General features: G+C 44.2%; 5 protein-coding genes, 1 long non-coding RNA gene and 1 pseudogene across 6 annotated transcripts in view; 5 read left to right on the top strand and 2 right to left on the bottom strand.

Annotated features, from left to right (window-relative positions):
* The window catches only part of LOC110066515 (uncharacterized), a 32,023-nt gene extending 18,422 nt beyond the window's left edge, over nt 1-13,601 (top strand). Inside the window, exons 5-6 of the mRNA XM_089293710.1 lie at nt 11,181-11,444; nt 11,922-13,601. Coding sequence (XP_089149836.1) covers nt 11,181-11,444; nt 11,922-12,073 — 416 coding nt within the window. The 3' untranslated portion in view covers nt 12,074-13,601. The remainder of the gene's footprint in view (nt 1-11,180; nt 11,445-11,921) is intronic.
* LOC149109305 (uncharacterized) overlaps nt 1-22,231 on the bottom strand; it is a 117,467-nt gene that overhangs the window by 45,649 nt on the left and 49,587 nt on the right. The gene's annotated exons all lie outside the window — the stretch shown is intronic.
* LOC149109315 (uncharacterized) lies at nt 23-798 on the top strand. Its single transcript, XM_089294131.1, has one exon. The coding sequence runs from the start codon at nt 28-30 to the stop codon at nt 796-798; it is 771 nt and encodes a 256-aa protein (XP_089150257.1). The 5' UTR covers nt 23-27.
* On the top strand, nt 833-2,494 carry LOC149109314 (uncharacterized). The gene has a single exon (XM_089294133.1). It carries the CDS (start codon nt 1,071-1,073, stop codon nt 1,566-1,568), a length of 498 nt encoding a protein of 165 aa, XP_089150259.1. The 5' UTR covers nt 833-1,070; the 3' UTR covers nt 1,569-2,494.
* On the bottom strand, nt 3,350-4,718 carry LOC149109313 (uncharacterized; annotated as a pseudogene).
* LOC149109312 (uncharacterized) lies at nt 6,088-10,446 on the top strand. The gene has a single exon (XM_089293385.1). It carries the CDS (start codon nt 6,269-6,271, stop codon nt 10,376-10,378), a length of 4,110 nt encoding a protein of 1,369 aa, XP_089149511.1. The 5' UTR covers nt 6,088-6,268; the 3' UTR covers nt 10,379-10,446.
* On the top strand, nt 15,719-20,618 carry LOC149109311 (oxidized purine nucleoside triphosphate hydrolase-like). Its single transcript, XM_089293529.1, has 3 exons — nt 15,719-15,993; nt 18,407-18,552; nt 19,634-20,618. The coding sequence occupies exons 1-3, from the start codon at nt 15,842-15,844 to the stop codon at nt 19,804-19,806; spliced, it is 471 nt and encodes a 156-aa protein (XP_089149655.1). The 5' UTR covers nt 15,719-15,841; the 3' UTR covers nt 19,807-20,618.

The following is a 22,231-nucleotide window of genomic DNA, read 5'->3' as shown; positions in this document are numbered from 1 at the left end:
TAGAAAGAGAGAGGGGAATGGATAAAAATGAGCTCTTATGGTAGTGATGATTTCAACTTCTCGGCTCTGGAGGATTATTCGCCTTGGACTCCATTGACTCGAACGAGTACACCCATTCCATCTGCAGCGGGTGTGGGTGCGAGTCTGAACACTCCTCCTTCACCGCCATCGTCACTGCCGACACCGCCCCTGCCCAACGTCTCGCCCGTCGGAGTAGGCACTCCTGGCGCGGGTGCGCCACAGACCAACGTCACGGTGGGTGTCGGTAGCGCTGGATCCGTGTCGCGCTCCAACGTCACAGCGGGTGTCGGTGCACCCAGGATAACATCCGCCACCCCTTTGGCACACGCTGTTCGAGGAGGGAAACGACCGAGACGCGTCCCACGTCAAAATACACCGACGTCCTCCAGTGATTCCGGCAGCCGCAGAAGAAGTAGCGCCAGTGGTAGCGGTGGAAGCAGAGGCAGAGGCAGAGGCAGAGGCAGAGGCAGAGGCAGAGGCAGAGGCGGAGGTGGAGGCGGAGGCGGAGGCGGAGGTGGAGGAGGTGGAGGCGGAAGTGGTGGTGACTCCACATCGCCTTCGTCGATTCGATCGGGTCGCGGAGGAAGAAGGCGAGGAGACCGTGTTCTCGATCAGGCCCAGATGCAGCAACAATTGGAGGAGATTTTGCGCCAACAACAACAGACGGCGGCGGGTCGACGAATCGCAGGCATCACGACCACGAATACGATCACAACCACCTATAAGAACGGACAACGTCCTACGGTGACTCGCAATTCGACCAGCGTGCGAAACTGAGAACATGATGAGAAGCGAAGTCAAGTGGTTCCCCTACTTCCTGCATCTATGTCGATGCTCCCGCTCTTACTGGGATGCGACCAGCATGGATCACGAAGACATGAAACGTATCGCGGACGAGTGCGATAGTTACAGACAAGTCCATGATATCCTGAACCAATCCGTAGAAACCGCCTTCAAGGACGAGATCTGGGAATACGAGCAACAATCTAAAAGGATCGAACGTCCCGACAGAAAGTCAGACTACGTTTGGCACTGGTTGGAAAAGAGTCATGAGTACTTCGGTCTGTTTATTGGATGAACCTTTTACCTCCGTGGTGGATTTGGACGTGTTGAGACGTTTGGACGGTTTGTACGCTTTCTACCACAAGTATTGGTGGTGTCGAAGGCAGATGTTCGGTTACTACAAATTGTGCAACGCCATTCTCAACGGACTGGCCTTACTGACTGCGGCAGCGAGCATCGTCGTGGGATCCGTGTGGAAAGACGGGTACGTGGCGGTAGGATTGACGGCTTTCGCCGCCGCGCTGAAAGGATGGAACGATTTAAAGAAGTATTCGCTCAAGATGGACATGACCCAATTCGCTTACACGACGTACGAAAAGACATTGACTGAACTGAGGAACTACGCTCTGGGCGGTGTGGAGGAATTGGATGGGTTTTTGATCAAGATGCAAACGTTGGACGACGTGGTGACGGATTTCACACCTCCCACGTACGACCGATTCTTTCGAGACTACGAAACACGATTCGTTCACGCGCCTCTATAAAAAGGACACGTGATCACCTGCCTACGTCATTCTAGTGGAAAAGTGCGTGCGTGTCAGAACACGTCATGGTGGTGAGAAGGCGAAGGAGACGACGAGTGGGAATACGTCGAGTAGGAGTAGGAAGAAGGAGGGTCCAAAGGGGAAAGGGTCTTGGTAAAATTGTCAGCACCGTAGCCAAGACGGTGTTGGGCATTCTCCAAGACTTGTGAATAAAAGAGCGGGACGAACCAACCGGACGTTAGACGTGAACGATGAAGCGGTTGCGACGACAACGTCGTTTCTTGACGAGCGTCCTGAAAGAAGCCAATCGAAATAAACGTCAACGGATGTTGCATTACGCAGACAGAGATCAGATCAACGCCATCAGCGAGATGGTTCTCAATTTGCTGAAAAAGAGGATCCCCATCGACGCAACGACTTATGGGAAACTGAAAAGACATAAAAAGGTTCTGCGCGAAGTGGGTAGACGCAAAAACTCCCTCAAGCGTCGAAGAGAGCATCTCCTGAGTCAGAACGGAGCGGGGTTCTGGAGCGGATTACACGGTTGTTTCAAAGCATGTTGTGTACGGTGAAAGGACGCAGCGAAGACGGTTACCCTTTGGAGGGGATCGACGTCATACCCAATTTCCCGCCGAGAGAAGACGAGTCCAATACCATTCCTAAACTCGTGCAGTTGTTGCAAGATGCCAATCGTCGCGAAGCCCGATGGAAAGACTCGTACGAGTACTTGAACAAGAGGTACCACGACCTGTATCAAGAGTACATGGCTTTAAAGTTCGGTGACTTCTGCCAAACCTGTCAAACGAATCGAGATACCACACCGCCCGGTGGGTGCATCGAGTTGTGCAGGGAGTGCGGTAAAGGCAAGCGAACCGTTCAAAGTCTTGAACTCGAGTTGGAAAAGAAAGACGAATCCATACGGTACTGGCAAGATTGTTACGAGACGGCCTTGAGAGAATTGTCCGAATTTCCTGACACGACCCTGAGTCAGCAGAAGGTATGAACGAAGTCATGATGGTACCCGTTCAAGATTTCAATCGTTTGCAAGATTATTACAAGGGTAAGATCACCCAGAGCGCCTTGTTGAACAAAGCGGGACGTTTGGCCGCCGAAGAAGATCTCATCCTGAAAGACAAACGTATCCCCGCCAGCATGGCCGTCAAGATGACCAAACCCATGGCAAACGAAGAAGTCAAACTAGTGAAACGTATACGGACGGGTATACGCGGCACTCCCACGTACCAAGGAACGGTGGAACCCGAAGGCATGGCCGACGCACCCGTCGAACGTCTGTTGAAACAGATCATCAAGGGAGTCAACCAACCACCCGCAGCCCCTGTGGTCATCAAACAAGAACTCGCTACACCTTCCACGTCAGGTTTCAAAAAGGAGTTCAAATATACCAAACCATCCACAAGCAAGAAGCCACCCGTGCCACCCAAACCAACTGCCAAATCAGCCCCAGCTAAACTCATGACCGAAGCGCAAAAAGAGTTCTTAAGATCCCTCGGTGTCGCCGAGAAATACATAGACGACGACGGTGGTTACAGTCCCAAAGGCAAAACCAAGGGCAAGACGTACAAGAAGTCCAAGCAGACAGAAGCACAAAAGTTACAAGAAGGATGGGAAGATTTCGAACCTTGGAGAAAGGGACTGAAATATGACACTACCTAAGACAAGAAAAAACGTTGGAAAACTTTTATTGTTGATGTTGTAATCATTAAAGTTACACGCTTTGTTGTTTTTTCAAAAAGAGTCTCTTTTGTTTTTTCTTCGTCTCGCACGCCATGCCATTGTGGTACAGAGTATCCGAGGCATTCGATGTCACAAACAAACGTTCGATCCTTATTTGGTCCCCGAACGTCGACGAAGATATGAATAACAACCGAAACCTAATTCTGGAGGTGAATTCGAACACCGAGAAAGGGGTGTTGAAATAAAACATGCGATACACCTCCATGCGTATATGATCGTACGAAATGACACTGAAGGGAAAGAACACGGTGCCGTGAATGTACATGGGACTTCGAAACTCCGAGGATCGCACAAAGTTCTCCATCTCGCGGTAGTACTGGAACCACACCGTGACGGGAAGGTGATAAGGCAAATGATTCCACGAACGCGTCAAGGAATTGTGCGTCTCGAAGGGTTTTCCAAGGTCCCTCATATTAGCAAGGTGGTCGTGAATCATTCTGCGATGAGTGTCCACTGCAAAAAACGAAAAAATGACAGTGTCAGGTCCATAGTCCGTCCTCGTGGTAAAACGAGGGGCCGCCGGGAAAGGGTAAGAGACACAGCTCTCGAATCTCAATATCCCTTTGTCCCTCCACGCGTCTAAAGTAGAGTCTGAACCTTTGAATTCGGATCAAGTTATACGTATAGTACGGAGTGTTGTAAATGAACAGACGGTACAGATAACTTCTTATCTCTCGGGTCGGTTCCACGGGGAGACGCACACAACCGTGAATGTACAGGTCTCGATCCCGATACAGAGTCACGAAATTTCTGACAAAGGTATAATAACGTGTCCAAATGCCTGGGTCGATGGCATACGGCAAATCATTCCACAAGTACGAGCCCTCGTGATGACAGTGATAAGGTCTACCCTCTCTACGATATCGCTCCAACTCTCGATCCATTCTAACTAAACGAGCATTCGCACCTGCCGTTAACGGGTACTCCTCATCGTTATCATCATCTTCCTCCATTTCCTCGTCGGTTTCCAACACGACCTCAGGCTGAATATCGTCGATCACGCGTCGACAGTTGCCGCAGGTCATAACCCGTCTCTCCATCTCCCAGTAGCATCGCCGATGCATGAACACGCCGCAGCAAGGAGTACGTTGGCACGATGGCAGAGAATCAATGTGAATATCTCTCTGACAAATAAAACACACTTGTTGAATCGGTGTTTCTTCGGGTAGACGACCCTGAAGGCGACGACTGCGTCTCGGTGGTTCGTCGTCATCGTGCGATCGGGCACGACGGCGCCGACGTCCTCGTCTCGGTGATCCTTCGGAAGACTGACTTCGAGTACGGCGGCGGCTGACGTGTCCGGATTCAGTCTCCATCACCAAAAAACCGAAAAAATGCCAAAGGCACACCTCGCTTTATGTCCATCATGCACCAATCAAACGAAAAAGCCGACATCACGTGATATGGGTAGACCCGGGGGATAGGGGGGTATCCCCACTAACGGTCGGAGACTGGGCCCCGGTCGAGTGTGAACCTGGGATCCAGTTTTTACCGTAAGTATAAAAAGATCGGTTCGAACCGTTCAAGTCGCTCTGAGTTTTTGACTTGTATCGAGCGCTGAAAAAATCATGGCACAGGAGCTGACCGACGAGGAGATGAACCAACAGATGGATCAACATGAAGCAGTGAGTATAACGTGCACCCTATGTAAGAAAGTCATCCTTAGAACCGAAACCTGCTGTCGTACCAAGTGCTGTCGTCACTACGTGCATTTCGATTGCTTCGCCAGGGCACTCGATGAGCAGATGGTGAACAAGGGGGTGACACATGAAAAGTTGCACTGTCAAATCTGTCACACACCGTGTATTCTAAGTATGCTCGTGGCTTCCCTAGACAACTGACCATGGAACTGAGACTCGTCGTCACCTCCTTCATTCTAGAATTCTACCTCCGTTTTGGACTTGAGATTTTGTTTCGTTGTGTTTTGCGGTTACAAATTCTCACGACGTCTTTGTCACGCCTTGTTCATCACCTTCTTTTCATAGAGTTACTGAGATTGGTTACCGCCCGAGATCCAAGTGTACATAATCTCGCTCGCGGAGTCGCAACTTGCCCTCGAAAGAGAAATGAGATTCTCCCAATGGTTGGAGAGACCGAGTCCCGTCCCGTTCAAGCAACTCACGATCGATACCCTACCTCTCATTTCCGATTACAGAGCCACTGGGATCGTCTTCCCCCGGAGATGCAAGCCCACATCCTCCACTTAAGAGAGGCCCAGGCTCTCGTCGAGAAGCGCGAACGTGAAATCAGGAGAGAGCTCTGTAAGGAGATACGCGCCTTCGCCAAGGTCCAATCAGAATGGGGGCTAGGTCCAATCAAAGTAGTTATAGAGACATGTCTGCTAGATTATTGTCCCAAAGGAAAAGTTCCAGGAACGAAAAACAAGCACATGATCGTGCACGGATTCTTCCCGGCCGAAGGCAACTTTAAGCGAGCCATATTTTTAGGGTACGGGTTAGAAGACGCCTATCTCAGAATACCGCACGCTAAGAGTATGATATCCTCACCTCCCACAGAACAGTAATGACTGGGATCGATTGCCTCCTGAACTACAGGACTACATCATGCGCCTAGCCAGGAATCAAATCCTATTCGAGCGAAGAAGAAGAAAAAATTCACGACGTCTTCTCAAGGAAATAATAGAATACGGCAAACTGAAAGAACAATGGGGCATAGGGCACATTAAGATAGTTCAATGTCGAGAAGGTGATTGCAGATATATGAAAATATACGGATGTTACATTGACATTGACGATAAACCCCAAAAAACGTATTTAGCTCCCACTATAAAAGAGGCCAAGAAACGCGCCCCCATAGAAAAGACTTTCATCTACCCCGTCGCTTATCGCTCCACCAAGTACGCCCATAATAGGTGGTTAAGAAAGCGTTCCAGCTCAATTTAGAATGTAAAAAAAGAGTCCCTTTGAGGATGTTGATTAAAAGCGATGTTCGTAACATTTGTCTCATTTAATGTCCTTTCACAGAACAGACGGACCCACGACGAAGCCTTCCCCTTCGATGACGATGACGACTGGATCTTTGATCCGGCTCTCGACCGAGTGATGCTCCAAACCGGAGGTGGTGGTGGTAGCAATACAAGACCCCTCCTAGAATTTGAATTAAGACCCGTAGGCGCTCGACGTAACTGGAGAAACGTCCTCAACAAACAACGGTACGAAGCCACGCTCAGACAACACAGAGACGTGACTCCCAGGGACAATCTAGGCCAAGAATTGACTCACGCCCTTCAACGATCCATCGAGCAACAAATCGCTCAGGATCCTACCCTGACACCCAACTCCACGGTCCATTTCACCATGCAGTCCAGTGCCTTCACGCACGCCTTTCAATCCACCACCTTCACCGTGCGCGAATTCGAAGAAGGGAGTGAAAGACTAGACACTTATCTCCAGTCTCTCGCGGCCAAACTCAACTCCAACGAAGAATTCACCCCCGAAGACACGTTCACCATGGAAACCACCTTCATACGTACCCCAGGTCGTGGTAGCGGGCACGGAAAACGATACAATCCGAGTTGTGCCGCCGTACGGGGAATCGTCAAAAAGTCGCGCGTGACCATCCAAAACAAAGACAATCTATGCTGCGCTCGCGCCATCGTCACCATGAAAGCCCTGGTAGACGCTGACATGAATCCGCGTGACCAAGATTACCACAATCTCAAACAGGGGCGACCCGTCCAAGAGCGATTGGCCAAAGAACTCCACCGTCTGGCCCACGTCCCCGAAGGACCTTGCGGCATTCCAGAACTGCAACAGTTTCAGGCCGCGTTACCTGGCTACCAACTCAAAGTCCTTTCCATCGATCCGCCCCACATGCTCATCTACGCGGGACCCGAACCCTCGGACAAGATCATTCGTCTCATCAAAGAAGACAGTCACTACGATGGATGCAACTCGTTCAGTGGGTTCCTCAACAAATCCTACTTCTGCGACGAATGCAATCGAGGATTCGATCACGACAACTTTCAATGTCATCCCTGCCACGGTAAATGGTGTCCCGCCTGCAAACGAAAGGACTGCCCCGATTTCATCGAAAAAAAACGACCCCTAGCACGTGGCAAGTTTCCCGCACCCACCTCCATATGCCGATTGTGTCACAGAAAATTCTTCGGAGACCAATGCTACAACTACCACTTGCAACGGCGGAGTCTGAACATACCATCCATATGCGACACTTACAAAAAGTGCCCAGACTGTTGCCATGTCTACGAACCTAAACACGGGACTGGACGGGGAGGCGACCGTCGTACCCCCGATCACAAGTGCGGATGGGGCGAATGCCACATCTGCGACAAGAAAGTCTTTCTGCAGACGCACCGATGTTACATCCAACGCATCCCCGAAGACGAAGACGAGCCCAAAAAGAAACGCGTCCCCCGCGACGAAGTCAAAGGTCGACCCTTCGAAGAACCCGAACCCAATGATCCAGACACACGCGTCCTGGTGGACCGAGATCCGCCCCTTCAAGTGTACTGCGACTACGAAGCCATCACCGACGCCGAAGGGAATCAGACACCCATTCTACTCTGCCTGGAAGACGATAAAGAGGATCAATTCTGCTCCTTCTACGGTCCCAACTGCACCGCCGACATGTTCGACCACCTCGAATCACTCGCCGTCGACGTGGACGGAGACGATCGGGACGTCATCGTCCTCTTTCACAATCTCAAAGGCTACGACGGGATGTTCATCCTGCAACACTGTTACGCCACGCATCGAGAAGTCACAGACCAAATCACCGTTGGCACCAAGATACTGTCCCTAAAATCCGACAGACTGACTTTCAAAGATTCCCTATGCTTTCTCCCGTTTCCGCTGGCCAACTTTCCAGCCACCTTCGGAATCCACGAACTGTGCAAAGGATTCTTCCCGCACAAATTCAACACCCTAGAAAATCAAGAGTACGAAGGTCCCATGCCACCGCGAGACATGTACGATCCCGACGGCATGTCCGCCAAAAAGAAAGCCGAATTCGAACAGTGGTACCAAGAGAAAGTCAACGACAACTACCATTTCGTCTTACGGCAAGAAATGGAAGCCTACTGCGAGTCGGACGTCAAACTCCTCAAAGCAGGCTGTCAAAAGTTCCGGCAAGAATTCAAACAAAAAGCCGACTTTGACCCCATGGAGAAATGCGTCACCATCGCCTCCGCCTGCAACCGATTCTGGCGCAAGAAACTCGTCCCGCTCAACACCATCGCCTCCAGACCCCCTCGAGGATGGCACGGCGCCCGATCCAATCAGTCCGTCAAAGCCCTGAAATGGCTAGCCTGGCAAGAACACTCGTTGCAACACACGGACCAAGGCGATCGCATACGCACCGTGCGAAACGGAGGTGAAATCCGAGTAGCCAATCATCTCGTGGACGGATACGATCCTACCACTAGAACCGTCTACGAATTCCACGGATGTCTATGGCACGGATGTCCTCGCTGTTTCCCTCGAAAACGAGACCGATATCCCATCTACCACACCGATCGCACCCTACACGAAGTCTACGAGTCCACACTCCGCAAACACGACCTTCTCAGCCGCCAAGGCTACCAGCTCTGCGTCAAGTGGGAATGCGACTGGGACCTAGAAGTCAAAACCGACCCTGATCTCCGCAAGTTTCTAGACACGTTCGAAATCGTACACCCGCTCGAACCCAGAGAAGCCTTCTTCGGAGGGCGCACGAACGCCGTCAAACTACATCACGTGACCGACGTGGCTCAAGGAGAACAAACCAAGTACGTCGACGTGACGTCGCTCTACCCCTGGGTCAACAAGGAATGCGTATACCCCGTAGGACACCCACAAGTCATCGTCAACCCCCAAGATCAAGACATACACCACTACTTCGGCATGGCCAAAGTGGACATACTACCACCTCACGAACTTTACCACCCCGTTCTACCTTTTCGACACGGAGGTAAACTCACCTTCCCACTCTGCCACTCGTGCGTAGAACACGAAATGACCAAACCCCTCCTAGAGAAATCGCATCGCTGCCCTCACACGGCCGAGCAACGCACGCTACGAGGGACCTGGTGCACACCCGAAATCCAGAAAGCCGTTGCCATGGGATACACGCTCAACAAGATCCACGAAGTCCACCATTTCCCACCCGAACAACGCCATAAAGGACTCTTCGCCAATTACGTGAACACCTGGCTAAAAATCAAACAGGAATCCGCTGGCTACCCGAACTGGTGTAACACCCCCGAAGACAAGACACGGTACGTGCAACAATACCGACAGAAAGAAGGCATCGCTCTCGATCCGACCATGATCCAGAAGAATCCAGGACGCAAAGCCACCGCCAAACTCATGCTCAACTCTTTCTGGGGCAAGTTCGGCGAAAACCTACACAAACCCACTACCCAAGTCGTCTACAACGCAACGCAACTCTTCGACCTCGTTTCCAATCCCTTCAACGACATACGACAAGTCAGAATCGCCAACGACGAAGCCCTAGAGGTCGTCCACGCCGAACTCAAAGACAATCAACCCGATAACGGACGAATCAACATCTTCGTCGCCGCTTTCACTACCTGCTGGGCGCGTCTCAAATTATACAGCTACCTGGAACAGTTAAAACAACAAGTTCTCTACTTTGACACCGATTCCGTCATCTACTCGCACAAACCAGGTCAATACGACGTTCCGTTAGGCGATTACCTGGGAGAGATGACCAACGAACTCGACCACAACGATTTCATCGTCGATTTCACCGCCGCTGGACCCAAAAATTACGGATACAGAACCCACCAAGGGAAAGTCTGCTGCAAAGTCCGAGGCTTCTCACTCAATGTACGAGGATCACGCCAACTCAATTATGACGTCATGAGACAAAATCTACTCGACGAACTCACACAACCTCTAGAGCAACGACGCAACATCAATGTCGTCAACCCCAACTTCTTCTGGAGAAACCCCGCCACCAAACATCTCAAAGTCATCACACGGACTAAACGATACGGACTCGTCTTCGACAAACGCGTCGTAGACACGAACACTTTCATGTCGTTTCCATACGGATACACACCAATGTAATTTTTACTTCCTGTAAATCAATAAAAATCATTTTTGAAACTCACTTCCGGTCTATCGCCTTATTTGTACATACACGGGACAACCTCGATCTCATGGATTGGCTATCTCCTTATTTGGGCATGCACGTGACAACCTCGATTTCATGTTGTCCTATCTGCGCATGCGCCATTTTGAACAAAGGCGCCATCTTGGATTTACAAATTTAAGAGAATGTATGGGAAAAAAGTGGTCACGTGGTATGATCCCTGGCTCCTGATTGGTTACGGCCCCAACAGGCGCTATTGACTACTGCTGGGGTTGTTCACTCTTATACATTGTATAACTGAGATAAGACCTTGTTCGTGCATAACCCACTGCGGACTCAAGACGTTTTAAATAGTGATCTCAAGAACATGCTGTAGCCCTTTGAACTGTACTAGAAAACAGATGCGTGCGTCCACAAAGACTGATACGGACAAAAGTATCAGCTCTCGACAGTTCAGGTCTAAAAATCAGGGGACGCTTTAAGAAAGGGTTTCTTGCAAACTCAGCCGAATGCCTTCATAAAATTAAGGCTGGAGGACTCACGTGACATCATAACCACATGCAAAACACTTAATATTTGCCATTCAAACAAACCGCGCATCATATAACTTAATTTCCGTGAATCTCTTTGTTCAAGAGCAACAATGCATTATTGTAAACCAAATATGGACACACCGAGGAACCAAACTGCAAGCAAAATTTGTTACACCTGAAGTGTTCATAAAGGCAATTAGTCGAGACGCATACATTGGTGATTTTTAATTTTTGTTCCCTGTAGTACGTCCAACAATTGCCAAGAGAAGCAGAGATGAGGTAACTGTTGTGGAAGGAAACACACTTTACCTGCTCTGTGAAGCTGAGGGGAATCCTACACCACTTGTTACCTGGGAAAAGCAACGCAAGCTACTTCAAAGTAGCTTGAATGAAACGAACTTTATTATTCATGATGCTAGAAATACAGACGCTGGGAGTTATGAATGTAAAGCTTCAAACTCTGTTGGAACTGTAAGCTACAAGGTGGAGGTTACAATCAAACCAAAAGGTGAAGTAACTCTCTGCAACCTATCGTCATTTCAAACATTAAACGTTTCACAATCTACCAATGCAGAATGTTTGTTGGATAATGCAGTACCTTCCAGGAGCCTCCAGTGCAGAATGTCATAGGTTTGCTCCTGTTTGGATTATACCTGTAGCATTGACTGATTATGTACTATGATAATGTCTCTATCATTGCACAATTCTAATTTTGTTCACCGATGGTTGACTTTTTCCCAAGAATCATTCAAATTAAGAGTCTATTCAAAGGACAGATCGTCATATGGTATAAGTCAGTAGTAGCTAAGTAGACAGACAGACGTAAAAAATACACAAGATGTATCAGTTTTGCTTTTTTAACAAAACTGGGACAAAAAATACTCCCAATTTTAAAAAAAATTAGGTCATGATTTGTAGTTGATTTTCATTAGTAGCGGTCAGTAACAAATGTTTATTTGCTTGTTTGTTTCTTTGTATGTTTCAGATGATGAAGATGACAAAAAGTTGACAAAAACGGGGGTTATTCTCCTTGCTTTGGGTTTGTGTGTGCTAGTGGTTCTTGTTGTAATGGCCCCCGTTGTAGCTTGGAGATTTCACAAGAAGAGCAGACAACGCGAGGATTACGATGAAGTGTAGTTTTGTAAATAAAAATCACAATTACGGAAGACCTTTAGTAACCGTTAGAGTATTCATAATTACCTCTTAATTTCTGTTTCACTAAGGACAAAACTTCTTTATCTGTTAATTTCCTGTGTTGTCTTCTCCAGCAATTGTGTCTTTTAGTTTTAATCCAGTTAATGACCATTGTTGAGGAAATGGTTGTTGTAGTTCATCGTGGTAGGTGCAATAATAAAGAGTATTATCGTTTTTCTCACGATGTAGTCACTTGAGATGTAGATCGCGACGTTTCGACTGCTTACTGCTAGTCTTCATCAGGCGTTGAGGTCGACTAATTACGCGGCACCATTTATATCACGAAGGTCGGCTGTGATGGTGCATTTCGATCCTCCCATTGTTCCATTGTTCCGGCGAGTAGCTGTTCCCTCAGCGGTCCGCTTTTGTACCGTTTTCCTGTTGTTGTGCTTTTTGATCGTGGGCATCCATGCTTCATGAATTTCAATCCCTGTTGATGTTATTAGGGTGAAGTCTTATGTGGATAGTTTCCTTGACCCTACATGTGTACCAGTGATGATCTCGATCAATAAACTTGACCTCGTTCCAAATCGGATAGTGGCCGGTCTCGTGGGCGTGTTCAGAAACGGCGGAGGTCTGGGCACGGGCGAGTCGTATATCCTTGTCGTGTTCTTTGATCCTCTCCTGCATAGATCTCCCCGTTTCCCCGATGTAGACTTTGCCGCACTCGCAGGGAATCCTGTAGACTACGCCATCTTGTTTAGCTGGGTCGACGGTGTCCTTTGGTCGCACTAAGTGTGACCGAAGTGTCGTGTCAGACTTGAAGACGGTGCGAATGCCTTGTTCAGTGTTCTAGGCAGCCGCGGAGAGGCTCCGATACTCCTTGGACATAAGGTAAAACGGCGGCGGATTTAGACTCTGCCACGGGCTCTTTCTTAGGGCTGTCCTTGGTTTTGTGATATGAATGGTGCCGTGTAATCAGTCGACCTCATCGTGTGAAGAAGACTAGCAGTAAGCAGTCGAAACGTCGCGATATACCTCTCAAGTGACTAGATCGTGAGACAAACCATAATACACTTTATTATTAATGATCATTGCCAGAAACTTCAGAAACTAGTAAATAGACTTGTATCCTTTCAATTGTAACCTCTGCGAAGATTACCGGATTGAAACTGAGCAAACAACCTCTTCTTGTCTTTTTTTTTGTACTTACGCCATCAACATCGAGAAAACGATGCTAGTGTTTGACAGGTCTTTGTTTTCTTGGAGATTGAATAAGGAACTTTAAAAAGTTGGCCCTTAATGACCTTAATTCTTGCGTAAATTCGTATTAGATTTTTATTTAAAATACCTTTCTGTCATACCTTACATTTTTATCGTTTAAGTATCTTGGAATATAAATTGAGCATGGGAAATGAAGGCCGAGTTAAATTTGTAGCGTTTACTCTTATGTTTCATTTTGTTTTTATATATGAATGTAACAAACTACTTCACAAGGAGAACATAATGAATAAAGCTTTAAGCAGATAAACGACCTGTTATGGGAAGTTGGTCTTGGTCATTAATTTTGGCCTAAATAACACTTTTAGCTAAAAAAAATACGATAAAATATTTTTAGAAACATAAAAAGGTATAAAAGCTCAAAAGCTAGATGAAGTTTTGACGTTTTCACAAAATCATTATCAAGTCAAAAAGGTGGCTCTGGACCCTACCTACAGAATTTTTTTAAACTTTACCAAAAGTTGCGTCCTATCATGTTTATCAAAAGTTGATACATGTAATATAAAAAATTTTCACCGTGTCATTATTGAATTATAAGCCACTAAAGTTGTAATTAAGGCTGTGTTTAGGAGGTCATACTAAGGCTCTAGTAACCTATTGTGTCACGAAAATGATAATAACATGTTCACCAATGATTGAGCGGTTTTTTGATACCATGATTGTAGCATCAAATGACAAAGGGTGGTTATAACGACCCATCAAAATCTAAGTGTTGGAAACTGTTTTGAGCCACCTTAAAGAAAGCTTCATCGTAACTTTGCTGATTATTTCTGCTGTATTCACATATTTTCAGCTAAGCTTTTAAAACATGTTCTCAGACATTTATCAACCTTAAACATATTTAAAAACTAGAGATATTGTATGAGTTCGATGAACGTTTTCACACGAAAGTGCGGAAGTCCAATTTTTCATGTTTTACTGACTCTACAAAACACGCTTCGGTCGCGGTGGACTCTGGCGAAATCCTAGTGACAAACAAGCTAGTGGCAAAAGGAGGGAATCTTTGAAGTCTTGAAACGCTGCTATATCCAACTAGTTTTTTGCTGTGTTATGGAAAAGCTGTTCATCTTCAACATATGTGAAATTTAGAGTGGAGTAATGCGGAGCTTTTGTAAAAGAAGCAGCGGAACACAACTTGGTCAGTGATATAAAGCGGGACATACCTAAATTCGACACTGTCTTACTCTTTTCAAACTGGAGCAGCCTACGACGAAAATACTTAAGGAAAATTCCATATACGTATTGAGTTGTGGGCCAAAAACATTAAAAAATTTCGGGAATTTCCGACGCCATTTCCTCCGCGCTACATCTGCAAAAATCCTCGCAGCATGTACGTGCGTGTGCCGGACGCGATGGCGCAATTAGTTCTAAAAGCAGAGAAATTGTCCCTTATCATAGGGGCAGCCCCAATACTAAAACCGGCGCGCGCTTGCGGTCTCCGTCCCCGATTATGGCTCCTGGTATTATACAAATTCCCAATCATTTATAAACCAGTTGCCGTCATCCTTTTAATATAACAGACTGCAATAGCAACAATATGACCTGCTAAAAATACCCATAATTATAGATTGTTTGCGCTTATAACTCAAAACCGAGCTGGATGAGCCCCATTTTTTATTATCGAATTGTAATAAACATGATTAGATGCAACTGTTCGCGAAGTTTAAAAAAATTCTGTGGAGTGGGTTCAGAGGCACCTTAAATTTTCGAAAATTTAAGGGTGTTCAGCCTCAATAGGTCTTGCGGTACCTTTTAGGGTATTGAGCCGAAAAAATTATGACAGGAGATAATGTATTTTTTTAGAATTGGTAACTCTTATGGGTGAAAAAGTTTCAAGCCAAGCCCACTAAGCAGGATCTTGGTACCTCTTAGGGGTTCTTTTCAAAAATCCCGACGAGCACCCGACCCCCAGCCTTCTTTTACGGGAGTCTGGGAAATCAGGATTTGACTTTGTGTTCAGTTAGAATGCTGTTTCATCAAGGTGATCGAAAAATATGTCCCAAACCATAACCTTGTTAAAAAATTATTACCGTGTACTGTTAAAATTATTTTCTTCATGCAACTAGAAGCTATCAGAAATAAGTTATTCTCGGGAAAAAACATTTAGCTTTATATTAAATCAACGACCGGTTCCCGTGTTCCAATATATTATACTCCCCTATTCTGCTTCAACTGCATCATGACTGATCTGATGATGTGCTCTGAACGGCTCGCATAATTTCCGCATTACGAAAAACAAGAGAATAGTCTCTCGTTCAAACCAAATGATAACGGAGATAACGCAAGCCTCCCGCAATCTTCAGGGTGGCGGATGGACCCTGGGGATGAGTTAAACGAAGAAACATCGTTCTTTTAACCAGCAGTGTAGTCGACAACTCGGTGGTGTAGCAGTCATCGATCATCACCAAAGTCTCGAGTTTGGTAGGTTCAGTTAAGCCAGCGTAGCTCATTTTTCATCGGGATCGGTCGTGGGAATTTCGAAATTGTAGAATGACGAAAACTAAGCTTTACACCTTGGCTTTTATCCGAAATAATGACAATGTTCTTCTTGGCATGAAGAAGAGAGGGTTTGGTGTCGGACGATGGAATGGTTTTGGCGGGAAAGTGAACTCAGATGAAACAATTTTGGAAGCTGCTAAGAGGTAAGCTACGCAGAAACGGCTTAAAAGACTTTTATTGGACCTTATTGGTGCGTCCTGGTCATTGTACCACAAACAACGTCGAAAAACTACCTACATCGACGCTACAACTGTTGCAACTAAACCCTTAGTGCTCACCAACCCCCCCCCCCCAACTCCGAGGCATTATTATTATCATTATCATTGTCATTGTCGTTGACGTTGTCACTGTTATTTTGGTATTATTTTATTTATTTTATGTTTCTTTTTTTTTTTTTTTCGAAAAATGGCAAATTCATCGGTATGGGAGAAAATGAATACAGGGTAGGTCAAGCGGCCCAGGATGGGAGGAAAATAAAAATAAGGCAAAGGTTACCCCCCCCCCCCCCCCCATGGCTCATCTGGAAAATAACACTGATCAAAATTAATGAATCATAGCATTTATTATAAGGCCACTTATATTTTGTAAGTCGGTTTGTTAACATGTGCATTTACCCCAACATCATTTTGTGTGCAAATTTCTTTGACATACTAAATGTGATATTTGCTTTTGGTGAACTTTTTTTCAATTATTGCAGTTAGCGTTGTTCATTGGATTGTCTGTGTCTTTTGTGATTGGCTAGAATGATTACTTTGGTTTTGGTTTCAAGGCAATTCAATTATTCAAGCTAATTCAGGTCTGATTCTGGCCTGAACATGGCTTAGTCTGGTCTGAGAATTTTTGTACAGGTCAGGTTAGCCTGTTTACAGTTAGCTATTGGTAATGGAAATAAGAATGCAATATTAGTCAAAAAGCCTGCAGTCTGAGGTCTGCAAATGCCACACACCAGGTTTTCCTGGGGTAGGCAAATACCCAGCTCCCACACAGTAATAAAATGGCAAAAATGTATCACTGCTAGGATAAAGATGTGAGCAAATGATCTGTTCTTTGCTTGGTAAGGGTGGGGGGAGAGGCATGGAATGGGCACTACTGGATTTGAATGGTGGATGTGATGTCAGATGTTCTTTCTCTGGTGCAATGTGATTATATACTCTGTAAGCTAGAATAGCAGTTCGATAAGCCTGTCAATAGCTTTCTTGTTAGCCTGAATAACACTCCAGTTAGCCTCGATGACCTCCTGGTGAGCCTGATGTGTGCTCCAGATATGTACATGTATTATCAGTCAATTCAAAAATTCAACAATCCAGACCCCTGGAGCAATTATCTGGGAATTTTATGGTTTAAATTTTCAGTGTTCAAATTCCCCTCCCTTGGAGAAAAATGCTATTCAAATGCCCTAACTTAGCGTAAGGGTAATACAACTGTATTAGGCAATCAAATGCCCATACCCCCAGTAACTTCCATTGTGTTCCAAGTATAATTTTTTATATTTATTTAATTATGAATAAAAAATATTAAAGTAATTAATGTATCATTTAATTCAAACCTCCAACAATACTTGGCTTCACACTACAAGCTAAGTTAGTTTCAAGCAAGCACTTGAAAATCTCAAGTCGCACTTACATAACTTGGCTTCAAATTTGATGACAAAGTACATTAGTATATTACTTATGTTACAAGTATATTACTTGAAGCATTAATTTTCTTTAGAAAAATCAGTCATGCATATCACAAATGACCACAAATGTGATTGTTCAGCAGAAAAATCGTGAAGAAATGTATATTAAGTACTTTGTTGCTAAAGAGTGCATAGCAGCAACACAAAGGAACAAACAACATCGTCTGTATTTCTCTAGAATGGCTCAACAACGCGGTTTTCGGCAAACAAATTGCTGTAGGGCTTAAGCTAACCAAGACATGGATGCACTATAGAAAATACATTTCCGTGTGACTCGTCCAGTGTTCAACAAAGTTGTTCTGGTTGATTAAGAAATGACCTGGTTGAAACTTGAAACATCAGTTGGTTTGCGATTTGCAGAAGGCCATGTGGTGTTGGATGATCTAAAAAGCGATGGTTTAGGCTGTCTCTGAAATGAAATTCAAACAAGTTGTTTATCGCTCTGTTCGTCAGAATTGCAGCAATGCTGAAGATCGCTTTCAGCTGGCTTCCATTTCCTATTGGTCAAGTGCATTCTCAAGTGTGGTGTAGATCATACTTGGTGGTGCACTTCGGCTTCTTTGATCTACGAATGTTTCCATGGTTACTAAGTAAAGTCCAAGTAGGAACATTTTTCATTTCACACTCAAAGTAGGTTCCAAGTGCACTTAGCTTATACTTACAAGCTCTTAAGTGTGAAGTTAAGGATTTTCTCCTAGGCTACCCCTGGTCATTTGATGTGGTTAATTTTCAGCTGCCCAAACTGCCATGATCCATTTTCCATCCCTTACCTAGAGTCACGCAAACTGTGACATACACTCTAACCTGAGTAAACTATCCAAATATTGTAACAGTGTGCACTGCGACACTGCTGTTTACTTAATTTTTTTTTATTGCAGGGAGTTATTAGAAGAATCAGGTCTTACCACAAATGAACTTCAAGAGGCAGGAATTTTAAAGTTTGAATTTGTTGGTGAACCTGAAATATTGGAGGTTCATGTATTTACCACAAATAAGTATGAAGGAACACCAACAGAATCAGAGGGTAAGAAAATCAAGAGAATTTATTAATCACATGTGCAGCTGTTACAACACATGAAATTATATGCAACCCTGTAAGCGCAATTGTCTTAAAAAGTCAGGGCACTAATGTCACTGATTTTCAAAGCTTATTCATTCGATGAACTGATCTTTCGTGTTTGGAGTCAAACATATGCTCCCATATTAAGTACTATTTGATATACAACAAGACGTACAGCAAAGCTGGGTCTATGCCAAAAATCATCTCCAAGGGTCTGACACACCCAATAGTGTTTTTCCGTGAATTATGTCGTCTCCATTGTCTCATTACATTACTTTCATACTTGAACATTTTTATTTTCCAATGCCTTAATAAATACAAACCACACATTAGTAGCTCAAGAGGAAAAGAAAAGTTCCCACACCAGATTCAAACCAGTGACCTTCAGATTACCACATCTGAAATGCTTGGGCCTAGGCTGAAATCTTACCACTTTGTCCGCCTGCAACTGATGAATTATTCATTTAGTACACAGTCAAATGCTGATTGATTGATGACCACCATAGGCTCAAATTATTCGCACAACAAACTGCAGATTCATATTGTAGGTGTTTTCTGCAGCAAATCACTCAATTTGCTCACCAAATGACTTGTTTTACTGGCCATGTTATCTACTCATGATCAATACTAGACGGGTTTATCTTCCCTTCTCTCCACTGAGGTGTGGAGATCCCTTGGTGCATTGGCTTGGATTGTTTGTTTTGAGACAAAGTTATCTGACCTGGTACCCAAAAGTCATCTGTGATGTAAGAGTTGGACAGGAATAATAATTATCAATATGTCCTTTACGGAGAAAAGAACTTTGTAACCCTGTCCCAGGCATAGAAAATAATAAATTCCCAATAATGAGCTGAGCAATGATAGAAATAATCTTACAGTGAACTGAAAAGTTCAGTGGAATTCCTGACGACAGTTAAGTGAATGATTTTGTGCAACAAAGCCTTAAGTGTATAATTACATCTACAGGAATGGAACTGTTCACTAGTACTGTTGTTACATCCATTTGTCATACTCAGAGTAATCTTTAGTCATTTTCATTTTTCAGAAATGAGACCTAAATGGTTTCCTATCTCAGAGGTCCCATTTAATGACATGTGGCCAGATGACATTCTGTGGTTTCCATTCCTGTTAAAGGGACAGAAGTTTTCAGGATATTTTAAGTTTAAAGGACACTCAGAAATACTTGATTATACATTGGAGCCATCCTTTTCAGATTAAGTGATAATTCTTTTTCAAGTTGTTTAAATAGGTAACTTTTCACCACAGTGTTTTTATTGTTAATGTTACGGTTGTATTTTGAAATAAGATGGTGTAAAATTTACACGACATCACATGCTTTAAATGAAAATGCTGCATCGCTGACATATAATTTGTACAGTCAGTTTTGAAATTATGAAATTACATTTCTGCGTCATTTTTTAATTAACTCCATTAATACAATTGGCACTTCAACTGGATATGATACTCGTCAATTTAAAACTGCACATACAAAAAATACTGTTCATGAGTACATTTGCACTCTTCAGATTGGAGAAAGTACTATAAAAGTTATTGTTCCCTAACAGTAAATATGACAATGCTTGAAGTTATATTCTTAAGACAGTTAGCATTAGGAGATTTTGCCATTAGGCCTTTTAAAAGGCAAAATAATGTATCATATGTATTACAAAATTGCAAACCTACAGAAAAATTAAGTTAGAAAAGATATTAAGAAATAAATCTAACAAGACATCAATTTATAAAATCCTGTTTAAATCATTCAGTTTTCCCTCAAGGGAGTTAATAAGCCGTGCCCCTTTCTATAAGAGTCCTGTCAAGTTTACATGTAGGCGGAAGCAAGATTACCAGTACCACTGGTCATTTTCCTGAACAGACCACTGTTCCTATTCTTACATCTTCTTACATCAATCAGATAGTCCCTATTCAATTTTTTAATCACTGATCACATATGTACATTGTAAGTGTAGCTTATTGCATTAATTTTGTATTTAGTGCTGGACTGAAAGCAGTAAATCGCCTTTGAAAACGTTGGTAACTGCCAAAATGCAAATTGAACATTTTTCTATTTGCATTTTGCATTATGCATTATCTGACGTTACACACAGTGTGGGTCCAAATTTAGCAAACCTGTAGACCGGACTATGGTACTGACTATAGTTTTTTTCTGTGAAGTGGCTACAAAGTTGATGTGATTTTGTCAACAACAACAGGCTTTATTTTCCAAGCTTTGTAAACTCCAATCGCAGAACATGTTCTCTTAACCTGTTGCAGATCTATGATTTCATATGTACAACTACTGAATTAATTTCACAACTGCTTAAAAGTTGTGAAGAGAGTTGTGCAGTTGTGAAATTACATTAATTTCACAACTGCTTAAGTTGTGTATATAACTGCGATGATCAGTCATGTCTTTATATCTTTCTCCGCAGCGCAGTTCAAATATATGATCTTTCATATATTCACTTGCATTCTTCATCATCTACGAGTATATTACGAACTCACCATTTAATCAGCTTAAAGTGTTTGTGTTCAAGATCCAGAAAGAAGTTTTTTGCATTGAAAGATTCCACTTGGAGGGAGATTTTTTGTCAGGAATAGGAAGAGTCAGCTCTTTGTCTTGTGTTGTAAATGGCCTCGTCGAAAAACAAAAGAGCTAACGAGGGTTCTCTCTGTAATGTTACAGCTCGTAACATATATACCTGTCTCAACACTGAAAGAGGGAGAAGGTTAGGTGAGTTCTTAACAAAAAACCCTCTAAGAGTAAAATTTCTCACCATTAGAATTTGTGCGGGAGAAGTAAGCCTTATCATCCACTCGCAATCCAATGTTTGTTTTTGTTTTTTCGCATAGAAATCCTTAGAAATTTCTAAATTCCAGTTCGATTTGGAAACAGTGGACGAAGAGCCTCTCCGTGGGATGTGCCTCTGCAAATTCCTATTTATTTATTTGTTTGTTTGTTCATTTATTTGTTTATTTATTTATTTATTTATTTATTTATTTATTTATTTATTTATTTATTTATTATATATTTAGTATTTTTATGCTAAATGTTCAAACCGCCATAAAATCTCTTAATCCTTCAGTTTTCTCAGTGGCCTGAATTTCCTGACACTCTTCCAATTTCTTACAGTTACGGTGGGGTGTGGCACCAGCGTCTTTTAAAGGACTTAATAATCATACAAAATACATTTTGTGAAGGTGAATTAATCAACATGACACGAGCGTGGGACAAAGAAAAATTCTGAGTCCCCGACAGGAATCGAACCCACGACCTCCCGAACACCGGGCGGGCGCTCTATCCACTGAGCTACGAGAACTCATGGGGAGCAAGGTCATTTAACTGAGTTCATATATGATAGGTGTCCTGCATACTGCTAGGATCAACGCTATCGAATTCATCGTGAGTAGTGATAAGTTAATAAAGAAGGTGAATTTTAAGCTCGGTAATGAAATGTGAAGGTGATTTAATCAACATGACACGAGCGTGGGACAAAGAAAAATTCTGAGTACCCGACAGGAATCGACCCATGACCTACCGAACACCGGGCGGGCGCTCTATCCACTCATCTCTTGTCAGCTGAGCCGAAGTGGATCCAGAGAGGCTTTGCAGACTTATTCGTTCTTTCTCTCTCAGCCGGCATTA

Source organism: Orbicella faveolata, unplaced genomic scaffold, assembly GCF_042242905.1.
Source record: "Orbicella faveolata isolate gen_17 unplaced genomic scaffold, um_ofav_v1 contig_25, whole genome shotgun sequence".
NCBI lineage: Eukaryota > Metazoa > Cnidaria > Anthozoa > Scleractinia > Merulinidae > Orbicella > Orbicella faveolata.
Note: the sequence above shows the minus strand (reverse complement) of the source record. Positions and strands in the feature narration are given on the sequence as shown.

Coding starts and splice junctions, on each gene's coding strand:
- LOC149109315 (XM_089294131.1), top strand. CDS start 28: ATGAGCTCTTATGGTAGTGATGATTTCAACTTCTCGGCTCTGGAGGAT.
- LOC149109314 (XM_089294133.1), top strand. CDS start 1,071: ATGAGTACTTCGGTCTGTTTATTGGATGAACCTTTTACCTCCGTGGTG.
- LOC149109312 (XM_089293385.1), top strand. CDS start 6,269: ATGTTCGTAACATTTGTCTCATTTAATGTCCTTTCACAGAACAGACGG.
- LOC149109311 (XM_089293529.1), top strand. CDS start 15,842: ATGACGAAAACTAAGCTTTACACCTTGGCTTTTATCCGAAATAATGAC. Junction 15,994..18,406: donor ATTTTGGAAGCTGCTAAGAG/GTAAGCTACGCA, acceptor TTTTTATTGCAG/GGAGTTATTAGAAGAATCAG. Junction 18,553..19,633: donor AACACCAACAGAATCAGAGG/GTAAGAAAATCA, acceptor TTCATTTTTCAG/AAATGAGACCTAAATGGTTT.